This window comes from Notolepis coatsorum (assembly GCF_963971535.1).
Source record: "Notolepis coatsorum genome assembly, chromosome: 10".
Lineage (NCBI taxonomy): Eukaryota > Metazoa > Chordata > Actinopteri > Aulopiformes > Paralepididae > Notolepis > Notolepis coatsorum.
Window position 1 is genome coordinate 97,842,493 of NC_140174.1, and position 21,085 is coordinate 97,863,577.

General features: G+C 42.3%; 1 protein-coding gene across 1 annotated transcript in view; it reads right to left on the reverse strand.

Moving 5' to 3' along the window:
• The window catches only part of plekha2 (pleckstrin homology domain containing A2), a 44,760-nt gene that overhangs the window by 17,054 nt on the left and 6,621 nt on the right, over positions 1–21,085 (reverse strand). The window contains exons 4-6 of the mRNA XM_084322847.1: positions 20,551–20,599; positions 20,286–20,383; positions 10,983–11,114 (exon numbers count right to left, since the gene is read on the reverse strand). Coding sequence (XP_084178973.1) covers positions 10,983–11,114; positions 20,286–20,383; positions 20,551–20,599 — 279 coding nt within the window. The remainder of the gene's footprint in view (positions 1–10,982; positions 11,115–20,285; positions 20,384–20,550; positions 20,600–21,085) is intronic.

A 21,085-nucleotide genomic window follows, 5' to 3' on the forward strand; every position in this document is an offset into this window, starting at 1 on the left:
CTGCATAAATAGGAGTACATCATCCGCGTATAGGCTGATATGGTGATGTGTGCCCTTAATTGACACAGGGGATATAACCCGGGATTGTCTTATGTACTGAGCTAGAGGTTCGAGTGATAAAGCAAAGAGTCCTGGGCTAAGAGGACAACCCTGTCTAAAGGAGCACGAGACAGCGAAGAGTGGTGAGCAGAGCTTCCCTGTCAAGATCATGGCAGAGGGCGCTGTGTAGAGAACTTTGATCATGTGAATAAAATCCTCACCCAATCCCATCCTTCTAAGTACTGCCCATAAATATGACCACTCCAATCTGTCAAAGGCCTTCATCGCGTCTAAGGACATGACAGCCGTAGGGGTTGCGACATCCTTACTGGCATCAATCACGTGCAGTAACCGTCTGATATTATCCGTGACCAGTCGGCCTCTTATAAAGCCAGTCTGATCGGGGTTAACCAGAAATGTCATGTGCTTTTGAAGTCGGATGGCCAGTACCTTAGCATATAGCTTGAGACCGGCTCCGAGGAGACTTAAGGGTCTATAGCTGCCACATTCGGTGGGGTCCTTATCTTTCTTGAGTAGAACAGATATAAGTGCCATATTGACATCCCTGGAAAAATTGCCCTCCTCGACTGAGTGTAAAATCATTGAAAGTAATAAGGGACGAGTACATCCCAGAACGCAGTATAGAGTTCCGGTGGAAGGCCGTCCCAACCAGGAGCCTTGCCCCGCTGCATGTCAGCAATTGCTTCCCTGAGCTCATCTAGTGTGATGGTTACCGTTTAGCGTCCTCCTCCGAGATTTGTGGTAAGTTAATTTGACTAAGATAGTTCTCTAGCTTGGTGTGATCAAAGATCACTTCTGACTCGTACAGGTTGGAATAAAATGAGCGAAATGTATCGTTGATTTTGTTGGGGTTGGTGGTTATCTCCCCCTGTTGGTTCTTAATGGCAGGGATATCTGCAAATTGATCGCTGGCACGTATCTTCATAGCCAGTAGGTGACTAGGTCTAGAGCCATGAAAGTAGTAGTGTTGTCTTGTTCTGTGCATTTGAAATTCAGACTGTTGTCTTAAAATGGAGTTAATCTCCTTTTTCACCACCTTAATTTGGAGTTCCAGTCGGCTAGAGTATCTGTGCTGCATAGAAGACATCATTGTTTTATGAAGCTCTTCTAATTCTACTAACTAACTTGTTACTCCTAATAAACCCCTTAAAAAGTTCTGGGGTCCTGTACCGATCCAGCATTAAACTGCAAGAATTCAATGAGCTTCTCCTTAAATTGTAGGTTAAATTCCTCGTTCTTCAGCAACGTTGAGTTAAAGCGCCATCTAGGGGCACAGGACGTAATTTTACTGAGTGAACCCTTAACACTTTCAGTGCCCAGCAGGGGGCGCACATTTAGTGCTTGAATGCCCACCATCCACTTCAATGTTAGCATTAATATCGCCTAATCTATGTTTTAAATGATAGCTATGTGTCTAATCTGCCCGTTGCTTATCAATGACTCATTTCCAGTCAACATTGTCAAAGCGGATTGTTTTTTTATCTGTTCATTTCCGTTTTATAGCATTTTGAAAAGCCCTCGTTTTCAAGGGGGAAAAAAAGATTCCATGATAATCGCCCTGTACTGTAATATTCTAGAACGTTGTCATTTTTCGGCCTATTTATGAATCGTTTTAAAAAAAACGCTAGATTATCGATAGTATATGTGTACGTATGCATGCTGGTGCCGCGAGCTGAAAATCGATTCCCTTAGTTCCTGATCGCTCGCACAGTCAAACAGCCATATCACATATAGGGGAAAAGCTTATATCTCCGTGAAAACAGGTCTGATTATCCTAAGACTGGTAAAATAGATTCCTTACCCGAGATCAGATGGTATCCAAATGGATTATTCCAATTCCTGATCGCCATTCCAAAAATCGATCCTTTTATTGATCCAAAGCGTATACTGTAAAACACACATTACACGCTGTGCTGAGGGTCCAGAATGAATCTGATCGGCTCCGGTTACATGCGTGAGAAGTAAAATGTGGATTCCGGAGTTTTTTTTTCTCATCCATTTTCATTGAGTCCAATCCAAAAGGGTGCATTACCATCTGGGAGACGATAGGGGCTTTTTTCACATCTGAGCGCCTGGCGGGGCAGGTTTACCAACGGTAGACTCGGTTGATGAAATATGAATTCAGATCGCTAATAAAAAAAATTTACGAGAATTCTCGTGATGGGCATTCAGGGGGCGGGCTGATAACCCGAGATATCTCGTGATGGGCATTCAAAGTGTTAAGGAGGATGTATTTGTGGTCTGACAGTGCAATGGGCCTCAAGTCAACGTCAAAGCTATCGAATAGCCTAGGGGAGGAGAAAACATAATCAATTCTGGAGAAAGTGTTATGTCTCGCGCGGTTGGGTTGAGTAACCGCCACATATCAATAACCGTGTCTTTAGACCAGCCACGTAGGGCCGCGGTAGCTTACTTCTGATCGTGGGTTTCAGCATCACCGAATTTATCAATCAATGGCATTGAAATCAGCACCCACTATAAATGAGTACTCCGGTAGTTTCAACATCTCTATAGTGAGTGTAGTATAAAAGTGCGCGTCATACACATTACATTTACATTTACATTTAGTCATTTAGCTGACGCTTTTATCCAAAGCGACTTACAAGTTCTGTACGACAAGCCATCAGGAAGGGCACAACTCTATCAGCTGAGTAACAATGTTCATCAAAGTGTTGAGTGCTACAGTGTAGGTTAGTTTATTAGGACAAGTGCATGACAGTATGGTTAGTTAGGGTTAGATTTTTTCTTTCTTTTTTTAATTCAGATAATGGTTGAAGAAGTGCGTCTTTAGTCGACGGCGAAAGATTGGACGTGTTTCGGCTGTCCTAACTGGGGTGGGTAGTTCATTCCACCATTGTGGGGCAAGGACTGAGAATAGGCGACTTCTCTTTGATGACCCTCCCGGAGCTTGGATAGGAGTAGGTCTGAGGCAGCCAGAAGATGCAGAGCGTAGGGGTCTTGAGGGTGTGTAGTTAGAGACCATTGACCGGAGGTAGGCGGGAGCAGGGGCATAAGCAGCTATAAGAGCAATTTGCTGTTAGTGTATTTCATCTTCGCAATAGTAATTCGACCTTCCGCATCAGACCACACGTCTAATAATTTAATATTCAACTTCCGCTTAGCCACTATGGCTACTCCACGAGACTTAGTGCTAAAAGAAGAGGAGCTTATATTATGATAAAATTTGTTTGCAAGTTTTGCACTGTCAGCCTTTAAAAGATGCGTTTCACTCAGCAAAGCCACATCAACCTCCTGTCTTTTCAACCATGTTAGTACACTTGTGCGTTTATGATGAATATTAAGACCCCCCGTATTCCAGATCAAGATGTTTAAATTAGCCAGTCCAACCAGGTTGCAGTATGACTGAACGTGATTCCCCTGAAGTAGAGCACCACAACATATACACATCCCCACGCTAAGGTCCTGTTGGGCGAGAGCAAACACATAGTAGAGCGAGCCAAAAGAAATAAAAAACAAAAATCCCTGTATCCCCCCCTCCCATCAAATATCTTGTCCGATGTCGATCAAACATTATTTGGCACCGTGACCGGGTCACCGCAACCAAAACCACATTACGTAATTTAACCATTCTAACCAAAATTGTATATTGTAACGATTTAGGAATAGGGGAACCCCCCATCGCTCAACAGAGAGAATAAATCTATATCTATATAGAGCTCAGTGCATAGAACATTATGCAGACGATAAAAGCACATGAAACACAGTTCGTCCGAGCTGAACTTGAGTAAAGTGAGGTATTCATAACACATGTCGAAATAATACCACTGTGGCAATAAACCCCGATCATTACCGTGCTGCCATCGTTGAGGTAATGCAGCGTAGGCGGCGGCCTTGCGTTCTGCTGTGATAAGAAAGAGAGTTAAAAGCATGCAGAATCCGCAGCGTTAGGATAGCCTTGATCTGCCACCCGCATACAGTTCTTTGCAAAGGGGGTCGCCCCCCTCGGTTGAGCGGTTCATAAGCACATACTGTCTGAGTGAAAATTGTGATATTCGTCTAGCCCGGTTAGAGCCGCATAAAGATAACAAATATACGTAACAATCTTCGCGCCGTTCAATGCATAGTTCGAGTGTCCGATGATAAAAAAGGCAGGAGATAAAGAATAAAGAAAAAACCGATAGTAAAGGACGTCTGAATTACTTTTCAAATAGTCAGTAATCATGCTCGTGACTGAGACAATACCGTGAGGCCTGAGAAAAACTGCGGTCGGCCGTGTTTATAACAGTGCTAGCTTGGATAGCTAGCCGGTGTGCTAACAGCCCTTGTGCGTCAGAGCCGTTAGCTAATATGCTAGCAGCCCACGTGTGGAGCCCGCTACCACCATACAGGGCCGCTAGCTTGGATAGCTAGCATGCTAGCAGGCCACGCGTGAAGCCAGCCTCAGGTACCTGCTCCGGCCTCTCACTCTCCGTCGCTCAGATTCTGCTCCACCGGGGCCGGTCTGTTCCGCTCAGCCGGAATGACTGTATTGCTTTTCCGAATGAAGTCCTCCGCCTCGGATGGTGACTTGAATAGATGGTTGCACGACACCTCTCCCCGTCCCATCTTCACTTTCAGCGTTGCTGGGAACAGTAGGTATACTTCCACCGCCCTCTCCCGTGCTAAATCCATGGCCCCAGCAAAGGCTCTCCGGCGCCGCGCTGTGTAGTCACTGAAGTCAGCGGCGAATCTCAGGGTACGGCCATTCACCACCGGGGGCTTCAGCCTGGCCTCTCTCAAAATATCCAGTCTTGTCTGGAATCTCAGGCAGCAGAAGATGAATGTGCGAGGGTTCGTACGCTCGTTCTTCATCAGGGTAGTAGGTCTGAAGATCCTATGAGCTCTCTCGATCTCGGGTCGGGCTAGCTTCGGGAACCATTTTGGTATCATTTCCTCGAGGTACTTAATCGGTTCGTCCTCCTCCATTTCATCAGGTAGCCCGTATATTCTAACATTGCATCTCCTGCCACGGTCCTCCAGATCCACCGACTTCATCTCACAAGCCCGTAGTTTGTCCTCCAAGTACAATATTCCTGCGACGTTGGTTTCAGCCACCTCCACGACTGCGGGTAGATCTTTCTCCGCCATGGCTAGCCGCGTGTCTATGCTGGCCACCGTCTCCTGCAGTGCATCCACCCTGCTAGTTAGCTTAGCCATAATAGCGTCTGTTTCCTCGCTGAATATCGACCTAATGAGTTCCTTATCCACGTCGTTCAGGGTTTCCATCTTGGTCTGCGTCTGCTTAGACATGATTCTAACTTCACAAAAATAAAATGGTATAAAAAATTAAAACGTAATCAAGGTTAATGATGGCTTGGTTGCCGAGCTCCGTAAAATCAGCCAGCCATGCACTGCTGATCGGAACCGGAAGTCCCACATTCCACCATTCTGAAACCACTTTAATCACTATACAAACAAGCAATAACAATTCTAGACAAGAAACCATTCAGGTACCATCATTGTCACATTCTAAAAAAATATAATCTACTCAGTTGGGAAAACCTGACTCTATATCAAAACGTCTGTCTAGTTTTTAAAATAAAGTGTGGATTGGCTCCTCCTCCTTTGTCCGGTTTCATCAACCTCAAGTCTGCCTCAACCAGGAACATTAGAGGTGTGGCAAGGGGGGAAAAAAAGTGTATTTGGCCAGGCCGTCTTTTCATACAGAGCATCCCACCAATGGAACTCAATTCCTCAAACAATTAGAGTGTCCACATCATACCATTCATTCAAGTGCAGGGTTAGGGAATGGCTCATTGAAAACCAGCACTAGTGTCAACACTGAAGGCCTCTACATGCTACAGCAACTGCAACGCAACTGCAACACAACATCAGCACGACTTCAACGCAAAATGTTGCAGAGGGTGTTGTAGAGTGTGTTGTGAGGATGTTGCGTACCTCTCCCCAAAATCTAATCTGAACAACCTTGCGTTGATGTTGCGTAGCAGTGATTGGTTGGTTAGCAAATGGGGGCAGGGCTGTCATAGAATAATATTGGTCCCGCAGGGAGGAATACCACCCTCAAGTTAATGTAATTTATACAAATGGAAGTATTGATTTCGCCGTAACGAATCATTAAAAATATATACCGTTAACTGGAATATGTTAGTTTCTTACACATATGTTGGATTATGTAATTGGTTTGTCATGACAAACAAATAAAAATTGTGAATTAACCGGTGGTTATCCTATAGCCCTAGTTATGTACATTTCAACAAAGTGGAGCCGCAGGGGACTTCCATAGCATACGCTTTCAAATCATCTTACCTTGACAATTAAAAGCCTCCACAATTTAGTAAACAGTGTTCCCATGGCTGGTGTTGATATTTTACGATGCCAGCTTGTGATAATTTGCCAGCTAGCGTTGATGCTATTCAATGCTATCATACCCAACTAACGTTAATGCCATTCAGAATTTATTAACATAGCTACAACAACACACAGTAACGTTAATATAATTACATGCATCATTGTTTACAATGAACGGTGGGGCTAATCGAAAGGACTGGACACGGACAAGTTAAACAGCAATCAATTAATTTAATATAACAGGTAGTTCGAGCTGCATTTTCGTGCCTACAACCACAGGGATATATCCAGCTTTGACGAGCTCTCTCTCCTGCCGATTAAATTCAGCAGCTCTTCCTCGACCTTGAGTGCCTGTAGCTGCCTGCATTTGCACAAAGGCGTCCATCCCTGCTGCTAGCTAACATTAAAACTAACCTAAAGTTAGTTGTTCACCAACGATCTACAGACACCAACAAACACAGAAGTTACACAAGCAGAATACATCACAAATACTTCCGGTCGGGGATTTCAAAATAAAAGAGCGACGTCTAAAAGCACCGAACCTAAACTTTAGTTAGTTTAGGTTCGTGTTAACGTTAGATAATGTACAAAATAAACGTATTTCCGGTGCTTTTAGACGTCACTCTTTTATTTTGAAACTCCCCGACCGGAAGTATAAATGATGCTTCTTTTTCTGCTTGTTATCAATGGGTTGGTTGAGAAGGGAAGTTTCATCTATCTAGGGAACCTAGCTACATCCGGGGTACAATGTTGCATAGGCTGCACGTCGATGTTGCAGAAGCATAAAGGCAGAGTGTCTGCAACACTGTTGCATTGTCGATGTTGTGTTGCAGTTGCTTTGCAGTTTCTGTAGCATGCAGAGGCCTTGAGGTGTCTGTGTGTGTATGTGTGTGTGTGGATATGGTGCGTCTGTCTATGTCTGGGTCTCTTAATATGTCATGATGTGCTCTGTCTTTGTGTCCATGACTGTATTGTGACCTGTATCCCTATCATATGTCTATGTGCTTTTGTTGTGTTTTTATTCTAGTGTTATTTATCTTGATTTTATTCTGTTTTTATTGCTAACCCTTTTTTCACACAGGATTTTAGCCTGTGCCTTCTGGCAGGGGGACTGCCAATGGAAATGAGCCTTTTGGCAAAAATTGGGTGCATTTACATTTGTAAAATGGTTTATTAATGTACACTGTCTCCCTTGAACAAATAAAGTAAAGTAAAAAAAATTACAAAAAAACAGACACTTCATCAAACGGGGTTTGACAGAGAGCGAGCGAGCGAGAGAGAGGGAGAAACAGATACACCCTTGCGACAGAGCACACATACACACACGCTCGTCGCGCTGTCGTCTCTCTGTCTGTCTCTCTCTCTCTCCCCCTCTCTATCTCTCTCTCTCTCGATTCAGGAGCATAACTAACGCCCCGTCTATGGCTGTAGCGCACAGTGGAAGACTTCCTCAAACGGGAGAGGGAGAGAGAGAAAGAGAAGGGGACCTGCGTATCTCACACACGCAGCTTTGTTTACACAGTGCTCCGTGTCTCTCTCTCTCTCTCTGTCTGCCACTCGCAGACTGTGTGGATGACTGTCACTCAAAGTGCTCATGGGCGGAGCCAGGCCAACATAGCCTGAAATCCAAAGTGAGAAAAATTTGGCTTTCGAGTACTTGATTAGAAATATAAAACAATGAATTTGTTTTAGGAATGTCCGATATTATCGGCCGATATCGGCATTAAAATGTGATATCGGAAAATATGGGTATCGGTTTTCAAAATATATATATTTTTTTACATTTCTATAACCTTTATTTACCCAGGCAAGCAAGTAAGAACAAATTCTGATTTTATTTATTGTCAAAAGTATGCATAATGTTGTGTTAATTCCACAACAAGCGATATGTAATGTTAATTACCTGAAATGATTCCATTTTTGGGGGGGGGGGAAACCCTGCATATATCGGTATCGGTTGATATCGGTATCGGAAATTAAGAGTTGGACAATATCGGTATTTATCGGTATCTGTAAAAAAGCCAATATCGAGCATCCCTAATTTTTTTGAATAAAACCTTACAGAGGTGTTCCATAGACTCACAGGAATTGTGTAAAGTTGCCCAAATAGTGCTAGGAATAGCAATGCATGTCCCCTTTAAAGCATCGTCAACAAACAAACAAATAGTACTGTCTCAATTAAAATTATAATTTGTTTGTAAGTATTGTCTAAGTGTTGTTTGTCTATAAATGTTAATACAAATGTAAGTTAAAAAAAAATATATATATATAATTTGTATCATCATCTGTATCATTATTATCATAATCATCATTGTTGTCATCATCATCATCATCAACAACAAAAAATAAAAATAAATCATAATAATTTTGACCACCTATATTTCTCTCATAATCATCATCAACAAATTAATACTGGGTCTCCATTCACCTAATCATATGTGCACCACCACCACCCCTCATATGATCCGTCTTGTAGGAGTGGGAATCACCAGAGGCCCCACGATACGATATTATCACCATACTAGAGTCACGATATTGTAATATCGAGATATTTTGATATATATTACCTTTTCCAACAACAAATTATGTCCCCAACGGAAAACTTAGTCAACATCTGGAATAAAAATATATTTACATCATGTTTTATCTAATACAAATATATATACATCATCCGTTTTATCTAATAAGATAAAGTTAAAATATATATACATCATCCGTTTTATCTAATAAGATAAAGTTAAAATATATATACTGTACATCATCCGTTTTATCTAATAAGATAGAGTAAAGTTAAAATATATATACATCATCTGTTTTATCTAATAAGATCAAGTTAAAATATATATATACATCATCTGTTTTATCTAATAAGATAAAGTTAAAATATATTGTGGCAGATTTCATCCCCCCGTCCCATGGCTACGTGAAGGATGGGAGATACTACTGCCACGGGAGGAGAATCAATTAGGCAGCTGATTAGGACTGATAGAAGACACCTGTGCACCACGAGATCACCCACACCCCACACACACACACACACACACACACACACCAGACATGCATAACATAAAACACTAGGACAGACAAGAGTATTGGTGAGTGGAGCGGAGTACAGAGAGAGAGAGAGAGAGAGATTGAGATACAGAGTTTTGCGCGGTGAGAGGTTGTCGAGAGGAGAGGTGAAAGCGAGAAGGTGTTCATTGTGTACTGGACCCTAGACTGGCTGAGAAACCCCCCTGTGTACTGACCCTGGACCGGAAGACAAACTCTGAGTATTGAACAATCCCTTTTTTGTACGAGAGCCTATTGTGTGTTTTTGACCATGGACTGTATTACGACTACTCTAATTGCCCATCGGACTATATTCTGCCTTATTCAATAAATATCTTTTATTGATTGAAATTGCACTTGTGTGGACAGTTGAATTTGTTTGTTTTTTAACCATGACGAGTCTGAACACCACCAGGCTCGTCACAATATATACATCATCTGTTTTATCTAATAAGATAGTTAAAATATATATACATCATCTGTTTTATCTAATAAGATAATGTTTTCAGTCTGTTCACCTCACTATATATATATATATATATATATATATATATATATATATATATATATACACATCATCTGTTTTATCTAATACGACAACGTTTCAGTCTATCATGTGTTTTATCTAATAAGATAATATATATACATCATATTTTATCTAAGACAACGTTTTCAGTCTGTTTACCTCACTCCAATAGGGCAATTTTATATTGCAAAATATCACAATATATTGCTATATCGATTTGCCCCCCGCCCCTACTGTCTTGTAGGCCTACCTGGATGAGAGTATGCACCGTCCACCACCCCTCCTATGATCTCAGTCTTGTAGGCCTACCTGGATGAGAGTATGCACCACCACCCCTCCTATGATCTCAGTCTTGTAGGCCTACCTGGATGAGAGTATGCACCACCACCCCTCCTATGATCTCAGTCTTGTAGGCCTACCTGGATGAGAGTATGCACCACCACCCCTCCTATGATCTCAGTCTTGTAGGCCTACCTGGATGAGAGTATGCACCACCACCCCTCCTATGATCTCAGTCTTGTAGGCCTACCTGGATGAGAGTATGCACCACCACCCCTCCTATGATCTCAGTCTTGTAGGCCTACCTGGATGAGAGTATGCACCGTCCACCACCCCTCCTATGATCTCAGTCTTGTAGGCCTACCTGGATGAGAGTATGCACCACCACCCCTCCTATGATCTCAGTCTTGTAGGCCTACCTGGATGAGAGTATGCACCATCCACCACCCCTCCTATGATCTCAGTCTTGTAGGCCGACCTGGATGAGAGTATGCACCATCCACCACCCCTCCTATGATCTCAGTCTTGTAGGCCTACCTGGATGAGAGTATGCACCACCACCCCTCCTATGATCTCAGTCTTGTAGGCCTACCTGGATGAGAGTATGCACCACCACCCCTCCTATGATCTCAGTCTTGTAGGCCTACCTGGATGAGAGTATGCACCACCACCCCTCCTATGATCTCAGTCTTGTAGGCCTACCTGGATGAGAGTATGCACCACCACCCCTCCTATGATCTCCGTCTTGTAGGCCTACCTGGATGAGAGTATGCACCACCACCCCTCCTATGATCTCCGTCTTGTAGGCCTGCTGCCTCCTCCCTCCTTGAGAATCTCTGCTGACTGCGGTCACATCAGGCCTGGGCAGGACAGCACCAGGTTTAGGAACCTGCCAACACACATTAACGGACAGATTTACAACAGCAATATGCCAGTATGAACGGATGTCTGCACACATGGGGATTGAACACGCACACATTTTAAATGCTCCATTGGAATCCAACAATTATATTTGGCATACTTAAGATTCACAGGGCCTGACTACCTACATGCATTACAGCGGGAAACAAATTACACACAAATTACATCATAAATACACACGTACACACATCAAATGTTTTGGACTAGCCTACTCATCTGTAAAATAAACAGAAGGAAGTTTGGTTTTGTTCCAGAGGCCATTCGACTGGTAAATGGCCACAGTGCAAGGAATGGTCAGTTCACTAATATGCACCTTTTGACCCCTTGATTTGAACCTTTTTGACCAAAGTGCACTTTTTTTTGTATCGACTGAATTTATTTATTAGACTTGACAGATCAGCTACATAAGGATCCTGTTCTAACAGTGTCATGTTTCTTGTGCTTTAATAGTGTCATGTATGTCTCTTGTCCCTTGTTCTGTCTTGGATGTGTATAAGTGCAGCTGTTTGCCGTATTCATGCCTTAAATTGCCACTTGCGGGACTAATAAGGTTTTTAGAATTTAATTGAATCTCTAGTCCTACTCATCTATAATGTTGTTGAAGGGTAGAGTCCTTCATAAGAAGAACCCATGCTTCTAAGTGCTGCTGGCAGGAAAGCCATTACTAGAAAGTGGTTAAGAACAGAAATTCCTACAGTGGATGATTGGATTGATATTATTTATGATATTTTTAAGATGGAAAGAATTACATTTTCTTTTAGACTGCAACAGGACAAGTTTTTGAAGAAATGGGAAAGATGGATAGTGTACATTACACTGGTACGCTCTTCATTTGTTTAATGTGTATTGCTGCGTCCTTTTGGTTTAATTTTTAAGTAAACCTTGTGTAAAGGGAGTTGAGTGTCAGGAAGATGCACCCCAACATATAATCTTTTTTGTTTGTCTAGAAAAAAAGTGTATAGGTTGTTATTGACTGTATTGGTCCTCATTTGTGTACTTGTACTTCTGCACTTTAACTCAGATTCAGTAACCCTGGATGCAAATCATACTACAGAAGGCTCGGATCAATTAATGTTAAGTTATGAAATTGTTTGTATGGACCCTGGCGAAAACCCATGCTGTGCTGCACACTGGATACCCAGCTCCCCCTTAGTTGAGTTAAGTTAAGGGAGCCACTGTAAAAAGCACTTAAATGTACTTGAAAGCTGCTTTGTGTCGGCTGGACCGTCGAGTCGGTCTCACCACTCATCCCAGTACAGACTGACGAGTGGCCCCATTATGTTACAACTAGCAACAGTGTTCCTCTCCTCATCTCTCTATAGCAGGGGTCTCAAACTCAATTTACCTGGGGGCCGCTGGAGGTCGAGTCTGGGTGAGGCTGGGCTGCATCAAATATTCCACAAAAAAAGGGTTTCAAGTATTCAAAAAAAAAGTACAACTGATCCAATCTTCTCAATCTTTAGCAATAACATTTCAGAACACAAACAGTTCTTCAGAACATGAACAGTTCTTCAGAACATGAACGGTTCTTCAGGCTTCTCAGTGGTGTCAGTGGACTCATCCACAGCTATGGAAATGCACTGTGCATTTTTTTTTATTCTATCACAAAGCTGTTTAATCAAATCACCTGCCAGTATTTCAGTTATTCTGGTTGCTGTGCGATCTGAGGGGGATTTGCTTTTGTTTGCCTTCAAACATGGTCTCCATCACTTCAGTCATACATTATTTTCAAATAGCTACCGTCTCTTGGCATATAGTCACATAATTGGTTTGGTGCTGGGACCAGGGGAGTAGCTGGGGGGGGGGGGGTTAGGATGATTCCAAGGGCCCAGCACTGGGGGGGGGCAGAGAACACTATTATTATCTTTTTATTAATATGGTTTTATTATTATCCTAAAGTAAGTTAATGTAGATGACTCAAAAGTATAATTGCCTGTATTATAAAAAAAATTGGTAAAAACCATATTATGCGTTTTCATCTATAAATAAATGCCCCAAATTTTTTTATAGATTGGGGGCCCCACATTTTTTAATAGATTGGGGGCCCACAAATTGATTCTTTCATGGGGCCCAGAATCTCCAGCTACGCCCCTGGCTGGGACTCAGGATGAACGCATATTTTTCCATCCATTCACCTTTGAATTGCAGTCGACTTTTCTTTTACTGACCATCTTTGAAATGCCATATTTTTCTGCTGGCTGCCTGCTGGCGAAAATAGGCTAATAGCTACATTTATCTCACAGAGATAAAACTGGGAGCGAGTTTACTGTAGATGCGCTGCCAACTCTGCTCCGACTTGAACTGAAAGAGAGAGACGACGTGCAGTCCGTGAAGACCCGCCCTACTCCCCTACTCTGCCTCTGATTTGCAGACTGTGGGTGAGAGGGAAAAACGCGCGAATATTAAAGGCAACCTACTTGTGTTCAGCTTTTCTCTGATTGGCCACGACCCCCCCCCCCGCCCCATTTTGCTGCGAACACGGCAGCAGAGGTCCCTGCAAGGTCCCAAATTAAATGAATGAAGCGCGCAGCGAACGCGGCAGCAGAGTGTATAATGTTATTTTGCATATAATGCGTTGGAGGCTGCTGACTGATTAATAATAAGCTCTCTTTATTTCGCGGAGCATAATGTATATGTATATGTATTTCGCGTTTGTAACGTCATAACATCGCTGGAGGCTGCTGACTGATTAATAATAAGCTCTCTTTATTTCGCTTCCATTCATTTTGGGGACGATGTTCAAATATCATACTTCTGAAGTATAAACAAACTATACTCTCTGCCGCGTCCTCTCTGCCGCGTAACAACACACAGAGCGGCGCGGCGCGGATAAGGGCGTGTGCTAGGGCGGTCACGTGGCCAATCAGGGAAACGCTGAACGAAAAGCTGAACACAAGTAGGTTGCCTTTAATATTCACGCGGGAAAAACGCTGACGGGACGCGTATGTGATTGGACCAGACTCGTACACAGACACAGACAGTGGCAGTGCAGCCGGACAGAGCACAGTGCAGCAGAGGAGAGAGATAGCGAGGATGCATTTGCTTCCACTTTACTTGATATCACTCCGGAATCACGTTTCAACCAAGTCACTAACATAACGTTGCTGTCATGAGCCTGCGCTATGGTAGCCTACAAGTGATAAAATAAATAAAACTTCCAACTCTCACGCAACGACTCGGCAAACAGTTGCGCGCGGGCCGCATTAATACTAAACTTTGATGTCCAGTAGGGGGCCGCAAAATATCATCCCGCGGGCCACAATTGGCCCGCGAGTTTGAGACCCCTGCTCTATAGGGAGGTGTAGTAGTTCATTGTTGTTTCCGGCCGGTCCATCTCGCTTGAAATTGCAATGTATTTCCAATGGCCACATTTGTAAATCGTCTTGTTTAAAACAAATAAAGCATGAACATTGGCATGGTGTACCTTTCTGTGTGTATTCATCCGCAATCTATAGCTCAGCATGAAACAATTAATTGTAAAATAATTACGTTGAATTTTATTTCAACCAAAAATGCTTAAACAATAATGATAGAAGGGAACTAATTTTGTGCCAAAATGGAAAGCTTGCCAATGTTCATGAGGCAGAATTATTACAATAGCCGATAATAGTGCGGTCAGGTGGCGTAGCGGAGATTGCGTTCATCACCAACTAGGGATGTCCCGATCCAATCACGTGATCGGCGCCGATCACGTGCTTTTCAGAGGATCGGGAAAAAATAATAATAAAAATCTGCAGTAAAAAAAAAAAATTATTCAACAAAGATGACCATGTCCACATCTTAAACTCATACGGAGGCCTTAGTTTTAGTTTTAAATTACATATAATATATCATCATTAATGTATTTATTGTCACACAGAGCAGAATAATTGTCCACAACAAACACATTCCCTTTAATTTACACCGTTGCAACAAACACATTCCCTTTAATTTAGACCGGTGTTCTGCCACAACAACACGTCGCTCCCGAAACACGGTTAATATCCACTGACTTGAGCAGCTAGACTTAATGTCAGAGGTTTGGAACTAAGCATTTTAAAATAGAAAGTCAAGCCAGTTGCAATGTTTGCAAGGAGGACAGGCTGGAGGCGAAGTTTTCAGACTAACTTTTCACCTGGAGGATAACGTGACTGAGGATTATCGTCTGCGTTTCAGACCAGAATGGACCATTACGTAAGTCGAACACTGAATGTATACTAATGTGCAAACATATATTGAAACTTTTAATATTTCTCATATGAAGCAGAAGCACATTTCTCAGGGTGAATGTAATAACAAAAGCCTCCGCGCTCGCGCCCCGGACTATAGGCAACAGAGGGGCTTGTCTCGCTCTGCCAGTTTCTGACAAATGCGTCAAAATTGATTACTAATGTGAAAGATCGGATCGGAAACGATCGGATCGATAGATATTTAAAATCACATGATCGGGATCGGATCGGGAGCAAAAAAAGGCGATCGGGACATCCCTATCACCAACCCCGGAGACGCTAGGATTCGCCTGTTAGAATCCAGCTCACAGCTCCGGGGTTGTCACCAGCTTGGCTGGCCGTTCACACTAATACAATTGGCAGTATTAGAGGGTGGGAGAAGCTGGCGGGGTGGGTCCGGGTCGTTGTAAACAGCGACTCCTACAGTTCGGTCGGGGCGCCTGCTAAGCGCGGATAGGATCTAAGTGGGATAGTGTGATCCTTCCACAAGCTACGCCCTCTCAGTGAGAATCCGCGCTGCCAGGTGAAAAGAAGCGGTTGATTGGCTAGACGTGTGTTGGAGGAAGCACGTGATAGCCTCCACTCTCCCAGACCGACTGTGGGGGGTGCGCAGCGACCAGGAAGGGGATTGGGAATTGGCATAACGACTAACATTGGGATGGGAGAAAATCTGAGGAAAAAGGAGGGGGAAAAAGATCAACAAAAAAAAAAAAAACAATAGCCGATAATACATTTTCCCAATGATAAATCCCTAAACGGGTGGACCGTGCGAGCAGTCCAAAGTGACGTCAGACTACACCTCCCTATTTCACTATGATATAAATGTATTAGGTATCTTTATGTTCTACCCATCTCTCTATTTCACTATGAGATCAATGAATTAGGTATCTTTATGTTCTCCTCATCTCTCTATTTCACTGATATAAATGTATTAGGTATCTTTATGTTCTCCCCATCTCTCTATTTCACTATGAGATAAATGTATTAGGTATCTCTATGTTCTCCTCATCTCTATTTCACTATGATATAAATGTATTATGTACAGTATCTTCTTTATGTTCTATGTCGCTATGCTATAAATGTATTATCCATCTTCTTTATGTTCTATTTCACTATGCTATAAATGTATTATCTATAGGGATGTCCGATATTATCGGCCGACCGATATTATCGGCCGATATCGGCAGTAAAATGTGATATCGGAAAATATCGGTATCAAAAAAAAAAAAAAAAAAAAAAAAAGGTTTTTTACATTTATTTAACCTTTATTTACCCAGGCAAGCAAGTAAGAACCAATTCTTATTTTATTTATTGTCAAAAGTATGCATGTTGGTTTAATTCAACAACAAGAGATATGTAATGTTAATTTTAACTTTTTTAATTATCATATTTTGCACAGATAATGCTTACATTTAGAAAGCCTTTTGAATGCATCCAGTGAAATTATTAATTACCTGAAATTATTCAGTTTTTTTGGGGGGAAACCCTGCATATATCGGTATCGGTTGATATCGGTATCGGTATCGGTATCGAAATTAAGAGTTGGACAATATCGGAATATCGGTATCGGTAAAAAAGCCAATATCGAGCATCCCTAATTATCTATCTTCTTTATGTTCTATTTCACTATGCTATAAATGTATTATCCATCTTCTTTATGTTCTATGTCGCTATGCTATAAATGTATTATCTATCTTCTTTATGTTCTATTTCACTATGCTATAAATGTATTATCTATCTTCTTTATGTTCTATTTTACTATGATATAAATGTATTATGTATGTTCTTTATGTTCTATTCCACAATGCTATACATTTATTATCCATCTTCTTTATGTTCTATTTCACTATGCTATAAATGTATTATCTATCTTCTTTATGTTCTATTTTACTATGATATAAATGTATTATGTATGTTCTATTCCACAATGATATACATTTATTATCCATCTTCTTTATGCTCTATTTCACTATGCTATATATGTATTATCCAGTGGAGGCCGCTGCCGCTGGTGCCTTGTGGGTCGCAGTTCACGTTAATAGGTCGAGTTGAAAATGTAATGCTCTGAGATGCTCTGGAGCAATCTCTCTCTGTCTCTCGGATCAATCAAATCAAATAATTAACACATGTATGTTGTCATTTTAAACAACTCACCATTCATTCATTATGCATCAGCAGCAGCTAAATTAATGTTATAGTTCACAACACAGCAGCGCGTTTTGAATCGCTAGCCTATTAATTATCGTCTCAGCAAGCACAGTCAATACTTTTTTCCGTAGCCGCATTTCGCGGAGACAGCTGTGTATAGCGAGAGAGAGAGCGAGAGAGAGACTCACTGTTTAGTTGAAACGTCCAGGGCAGGAGAGCTTGATAAACGTGTATAATCCACTGTTGATGTATTCCAGACCACTGTCCACTGTCTCCAGACTGCATCCGCCATATAGCTTGTTAGCCAAGTGTTAGCTTGTTAGCACAACACAAGTACATTCCTTTGTCCATTTCCGCTCGAACAGACTGCAAACTACCTGGCGTTCTATCGCCATGCTCTAAGACAAACTCTAACCTTAACCAACTTTGAAAGAGTGCCTAAGCTTAACAGTCTAAAGAACTTGCAGTCACGGCACGCTCTAAGACAAACAGCTGCCTGCATCATTCTCACAACAACACAACTATCTCCACCAACGGACCAACCTAGGAATAACCTAGAATTGGAACATTAGAAATTGGATTCGGCCAATCAGAGATCGTCTCTGTGAAATTCTGCTACGGAAAAAAATACTGGCGTCGGCCAATCAGAGAGCGTCTCCGCGAAATGCGGCTACAGAAATTCTTGACGCTACTGGCTAGACCGCTTCAAATCGCGCCCGGATTCCAACATAATAGTCATATTTCAACGCACAACGCGTTATGCACTGATTGGCTGCGACGGATACAGCGATCAAACTGTGACGCGCACTCAGAGCGCTATCGCGTCTAGCCCGGGCCGAGAAATACGAAAAAATAAAAAAAACATGATGTCACTTCCTGCTCAGGAAAACGAGTGTTTTTTATTTGAGATAATAACGTTATATTGTGCATTGGAAATACAAACACTTAAAATAGGTAATTATTATTCATTTTAAACATGTTTATATTATTTATAGGGCTATAAAACAAAAAACTAAAAAGTTTTATTTTCTTCTTCTGATTTAACAGCAGGTGGGTCGGCGCCCGTGCACCCCTAGTGGCAGAGCCGCCACTGGTATTATCTATCTTTATGTTCTATTTCACAATGCTATAAATGTATTATCTATCTTTATGTTCTATTTCACTATGCTATACAATGTATTATATATCTTCTTTCGGTTCCATTTCACTATGATACAAATGTATCATGCATCTTCTTTATGTTCTTGTTTTCCTCCGTCCTCTCCAGCCCTGCCGCGTCCTGCCAGTCCCTCACAGCAGCTGCGTCCTGGTGTAGAGAAAAGGTTCTCCCTCTCTCTCAAGCCTCAGTCCTCTGGTCTCTAGCTTCGACAGAACCCGTGCTCTCATGTTCACGCGTAACGAGCGAGCCGCCTCGACACCGAAGGCCACAGAAATATCAAGAGAAGTGAATTCTATTTTGGGGTGGATTTTCACTCGAAGGCGTTGACGACGGGGCCTCGTAAGAGTGAAGAAACCCTTTGCGGGCAGAAGGGGGAAGTGAGAGACGGGTGAGCGGCGCTGCTTCCTGTGTCAGTGTGCAGGTGAGAGCAGAAGAGAGACGCACTTCTCTGCCAAAGACATCTGCAAGTCCCTCCGGACCGCGAGGCCCCGGCATTACTCCCAGAGCCACGTGTGCACGTATATGCGCATGTACGTGCACACCGGGAGCGGGAATTGCTGCATGCCAATGGGGGGCGGGGGGTGCTCATGATTTGATTACAGTTATTAGGACTAAGATTTTACTATCAAACAATTCTCACTGCATCATGGTTTTTCTTCAGTCATTCAATACAATGAGGGTTCTTTTACACTTTCTTTTCTTCTTCACACGTTCAAAACCCAGAAAAGTGGACTAAGAGAATTCATTGTACGATTTTGCTCACATATGCAGCATTGCAAAAGGGTTAGAATTGTTATTATGACATATATCCATTACTTCTCCCAGCCCTAAACCACATGCAGTAACACACATACAAACACATGTAAGTGCACACACACAGCTCTGTGGGTGCATGTGACACCTCCGCCACATTCACATTTATCACATCAACGGAAAGCCCAATGGTATGAGTTCACACCTTTATTCAAACACGTTCACAGCCTCCTGCTCCAGTATGGAGGAGGGTGATATCCTTCAACAGTGTGTCAGCGTGTGTGTGTGTGTACCCTGTCCAAACTGTCATCAGTACCACCACAGAAAGTTTCCAAAAGGGGTGCTAGGGTTATATTAGGGATTAACCCTAATCCCTTTTGCCCCAACCTGCTTTAAGGTTAAAGGGTTATTCGGTCTAAATGTACTTTTAGCTTGTAATTTAGCTAAAAGTAGATATTTTTCTGATGATTTTCTTTGTTGTTTCATTTTGTTTTGAGTTACGAGATCTCGACATATGTATTATGTACTGTGCCTGTGTATATGTACAGTATGTGTGTGTGTATGTAGATGTACAGTGTGTGTATGTGTATATGTACAGTGTGTGTATATGTATATGTGTATGTACAGTAAGAAGTTATGTGTGTATGTGTGTATATATATACAGTGTATTTGTGTATATGTACAGTATGTGTGTGTATATGTACAATGTCTGTGTGTGTGTGTGTGGGAGGGTGTTGGTGTGTGTGTATGTATATGTACAGTATATGTGTGTGTGTATATGTACAATGTATGGGTGTGTGTGTGTGTGTGTGTGTGTATGTATATGTACAATGTGTGTGTATATGTACAATGTGTGTTGTGCTGTACTCACAGTGATCTTGCTTGCTTTGTTGAGAGCAGCAACCCAGTCTCTCATGTCAGTCACGTCGTTGGCTTGGAGGAAGTAGCGCCGGGAGACCGCATTGATCACTGCACAGCGAGGAAGACACAGCATGAACATACACATTGTGATTATATTGCATAATTTTCTCCTATAAACACAATACACCACACGATGAAGGCAGTCATTGTGTGCTCGTAGTATATCAGCATGATTCAGCATTTGTCTTTTTTTTGTCCTCAAAAGAGCAACTCACCAAAGCAGAACTCTGTCTTGGGTTTTTGCTTCAGTGTAGCTTCACTCACCTGACCGTGAGAAGAGAAGAGAAGAGAGGAGAAGAGACCAGAAGAGAGGAGAAGAGACCAGAAGAGAGGAGAAGAGAAGAGAAGAGAAGAGAAGAGAAGAGAAGAAGAGAGGAAGAGAAGAGAGGAAGAGAAGAGAAGAGAAGAGAAGAGAAGAGAAGAGAAGAGAAGAGAAGAGAAGAGAAGAGAAGAGAAGAGAAGAGAAGAGAAGAGAAGGAGGAGAGGAGAGGAGAAGTGAGAAGAAGAGACCAGAAGAGAGAAGAGAAGAGAAGAGAGGAGAAGAGACCAGAAGAGAAGAGACCAGAAGAGAGGAGAGGAGAATAGACCAGAAGAGAAGAGAGGAGAGGAGAAGAGACCAGAAGAGAAGAGACCAGAAGAGAAGAGAGGAAAAGAGAAGAGAGGAGACCAGAAGAGAAGAGAGGAGAGGAGACCAGAAGAGAGGAGAGGAGACCAGAAGAGAAGATAGGAGAAGAGACCAGAAGAGAAGAG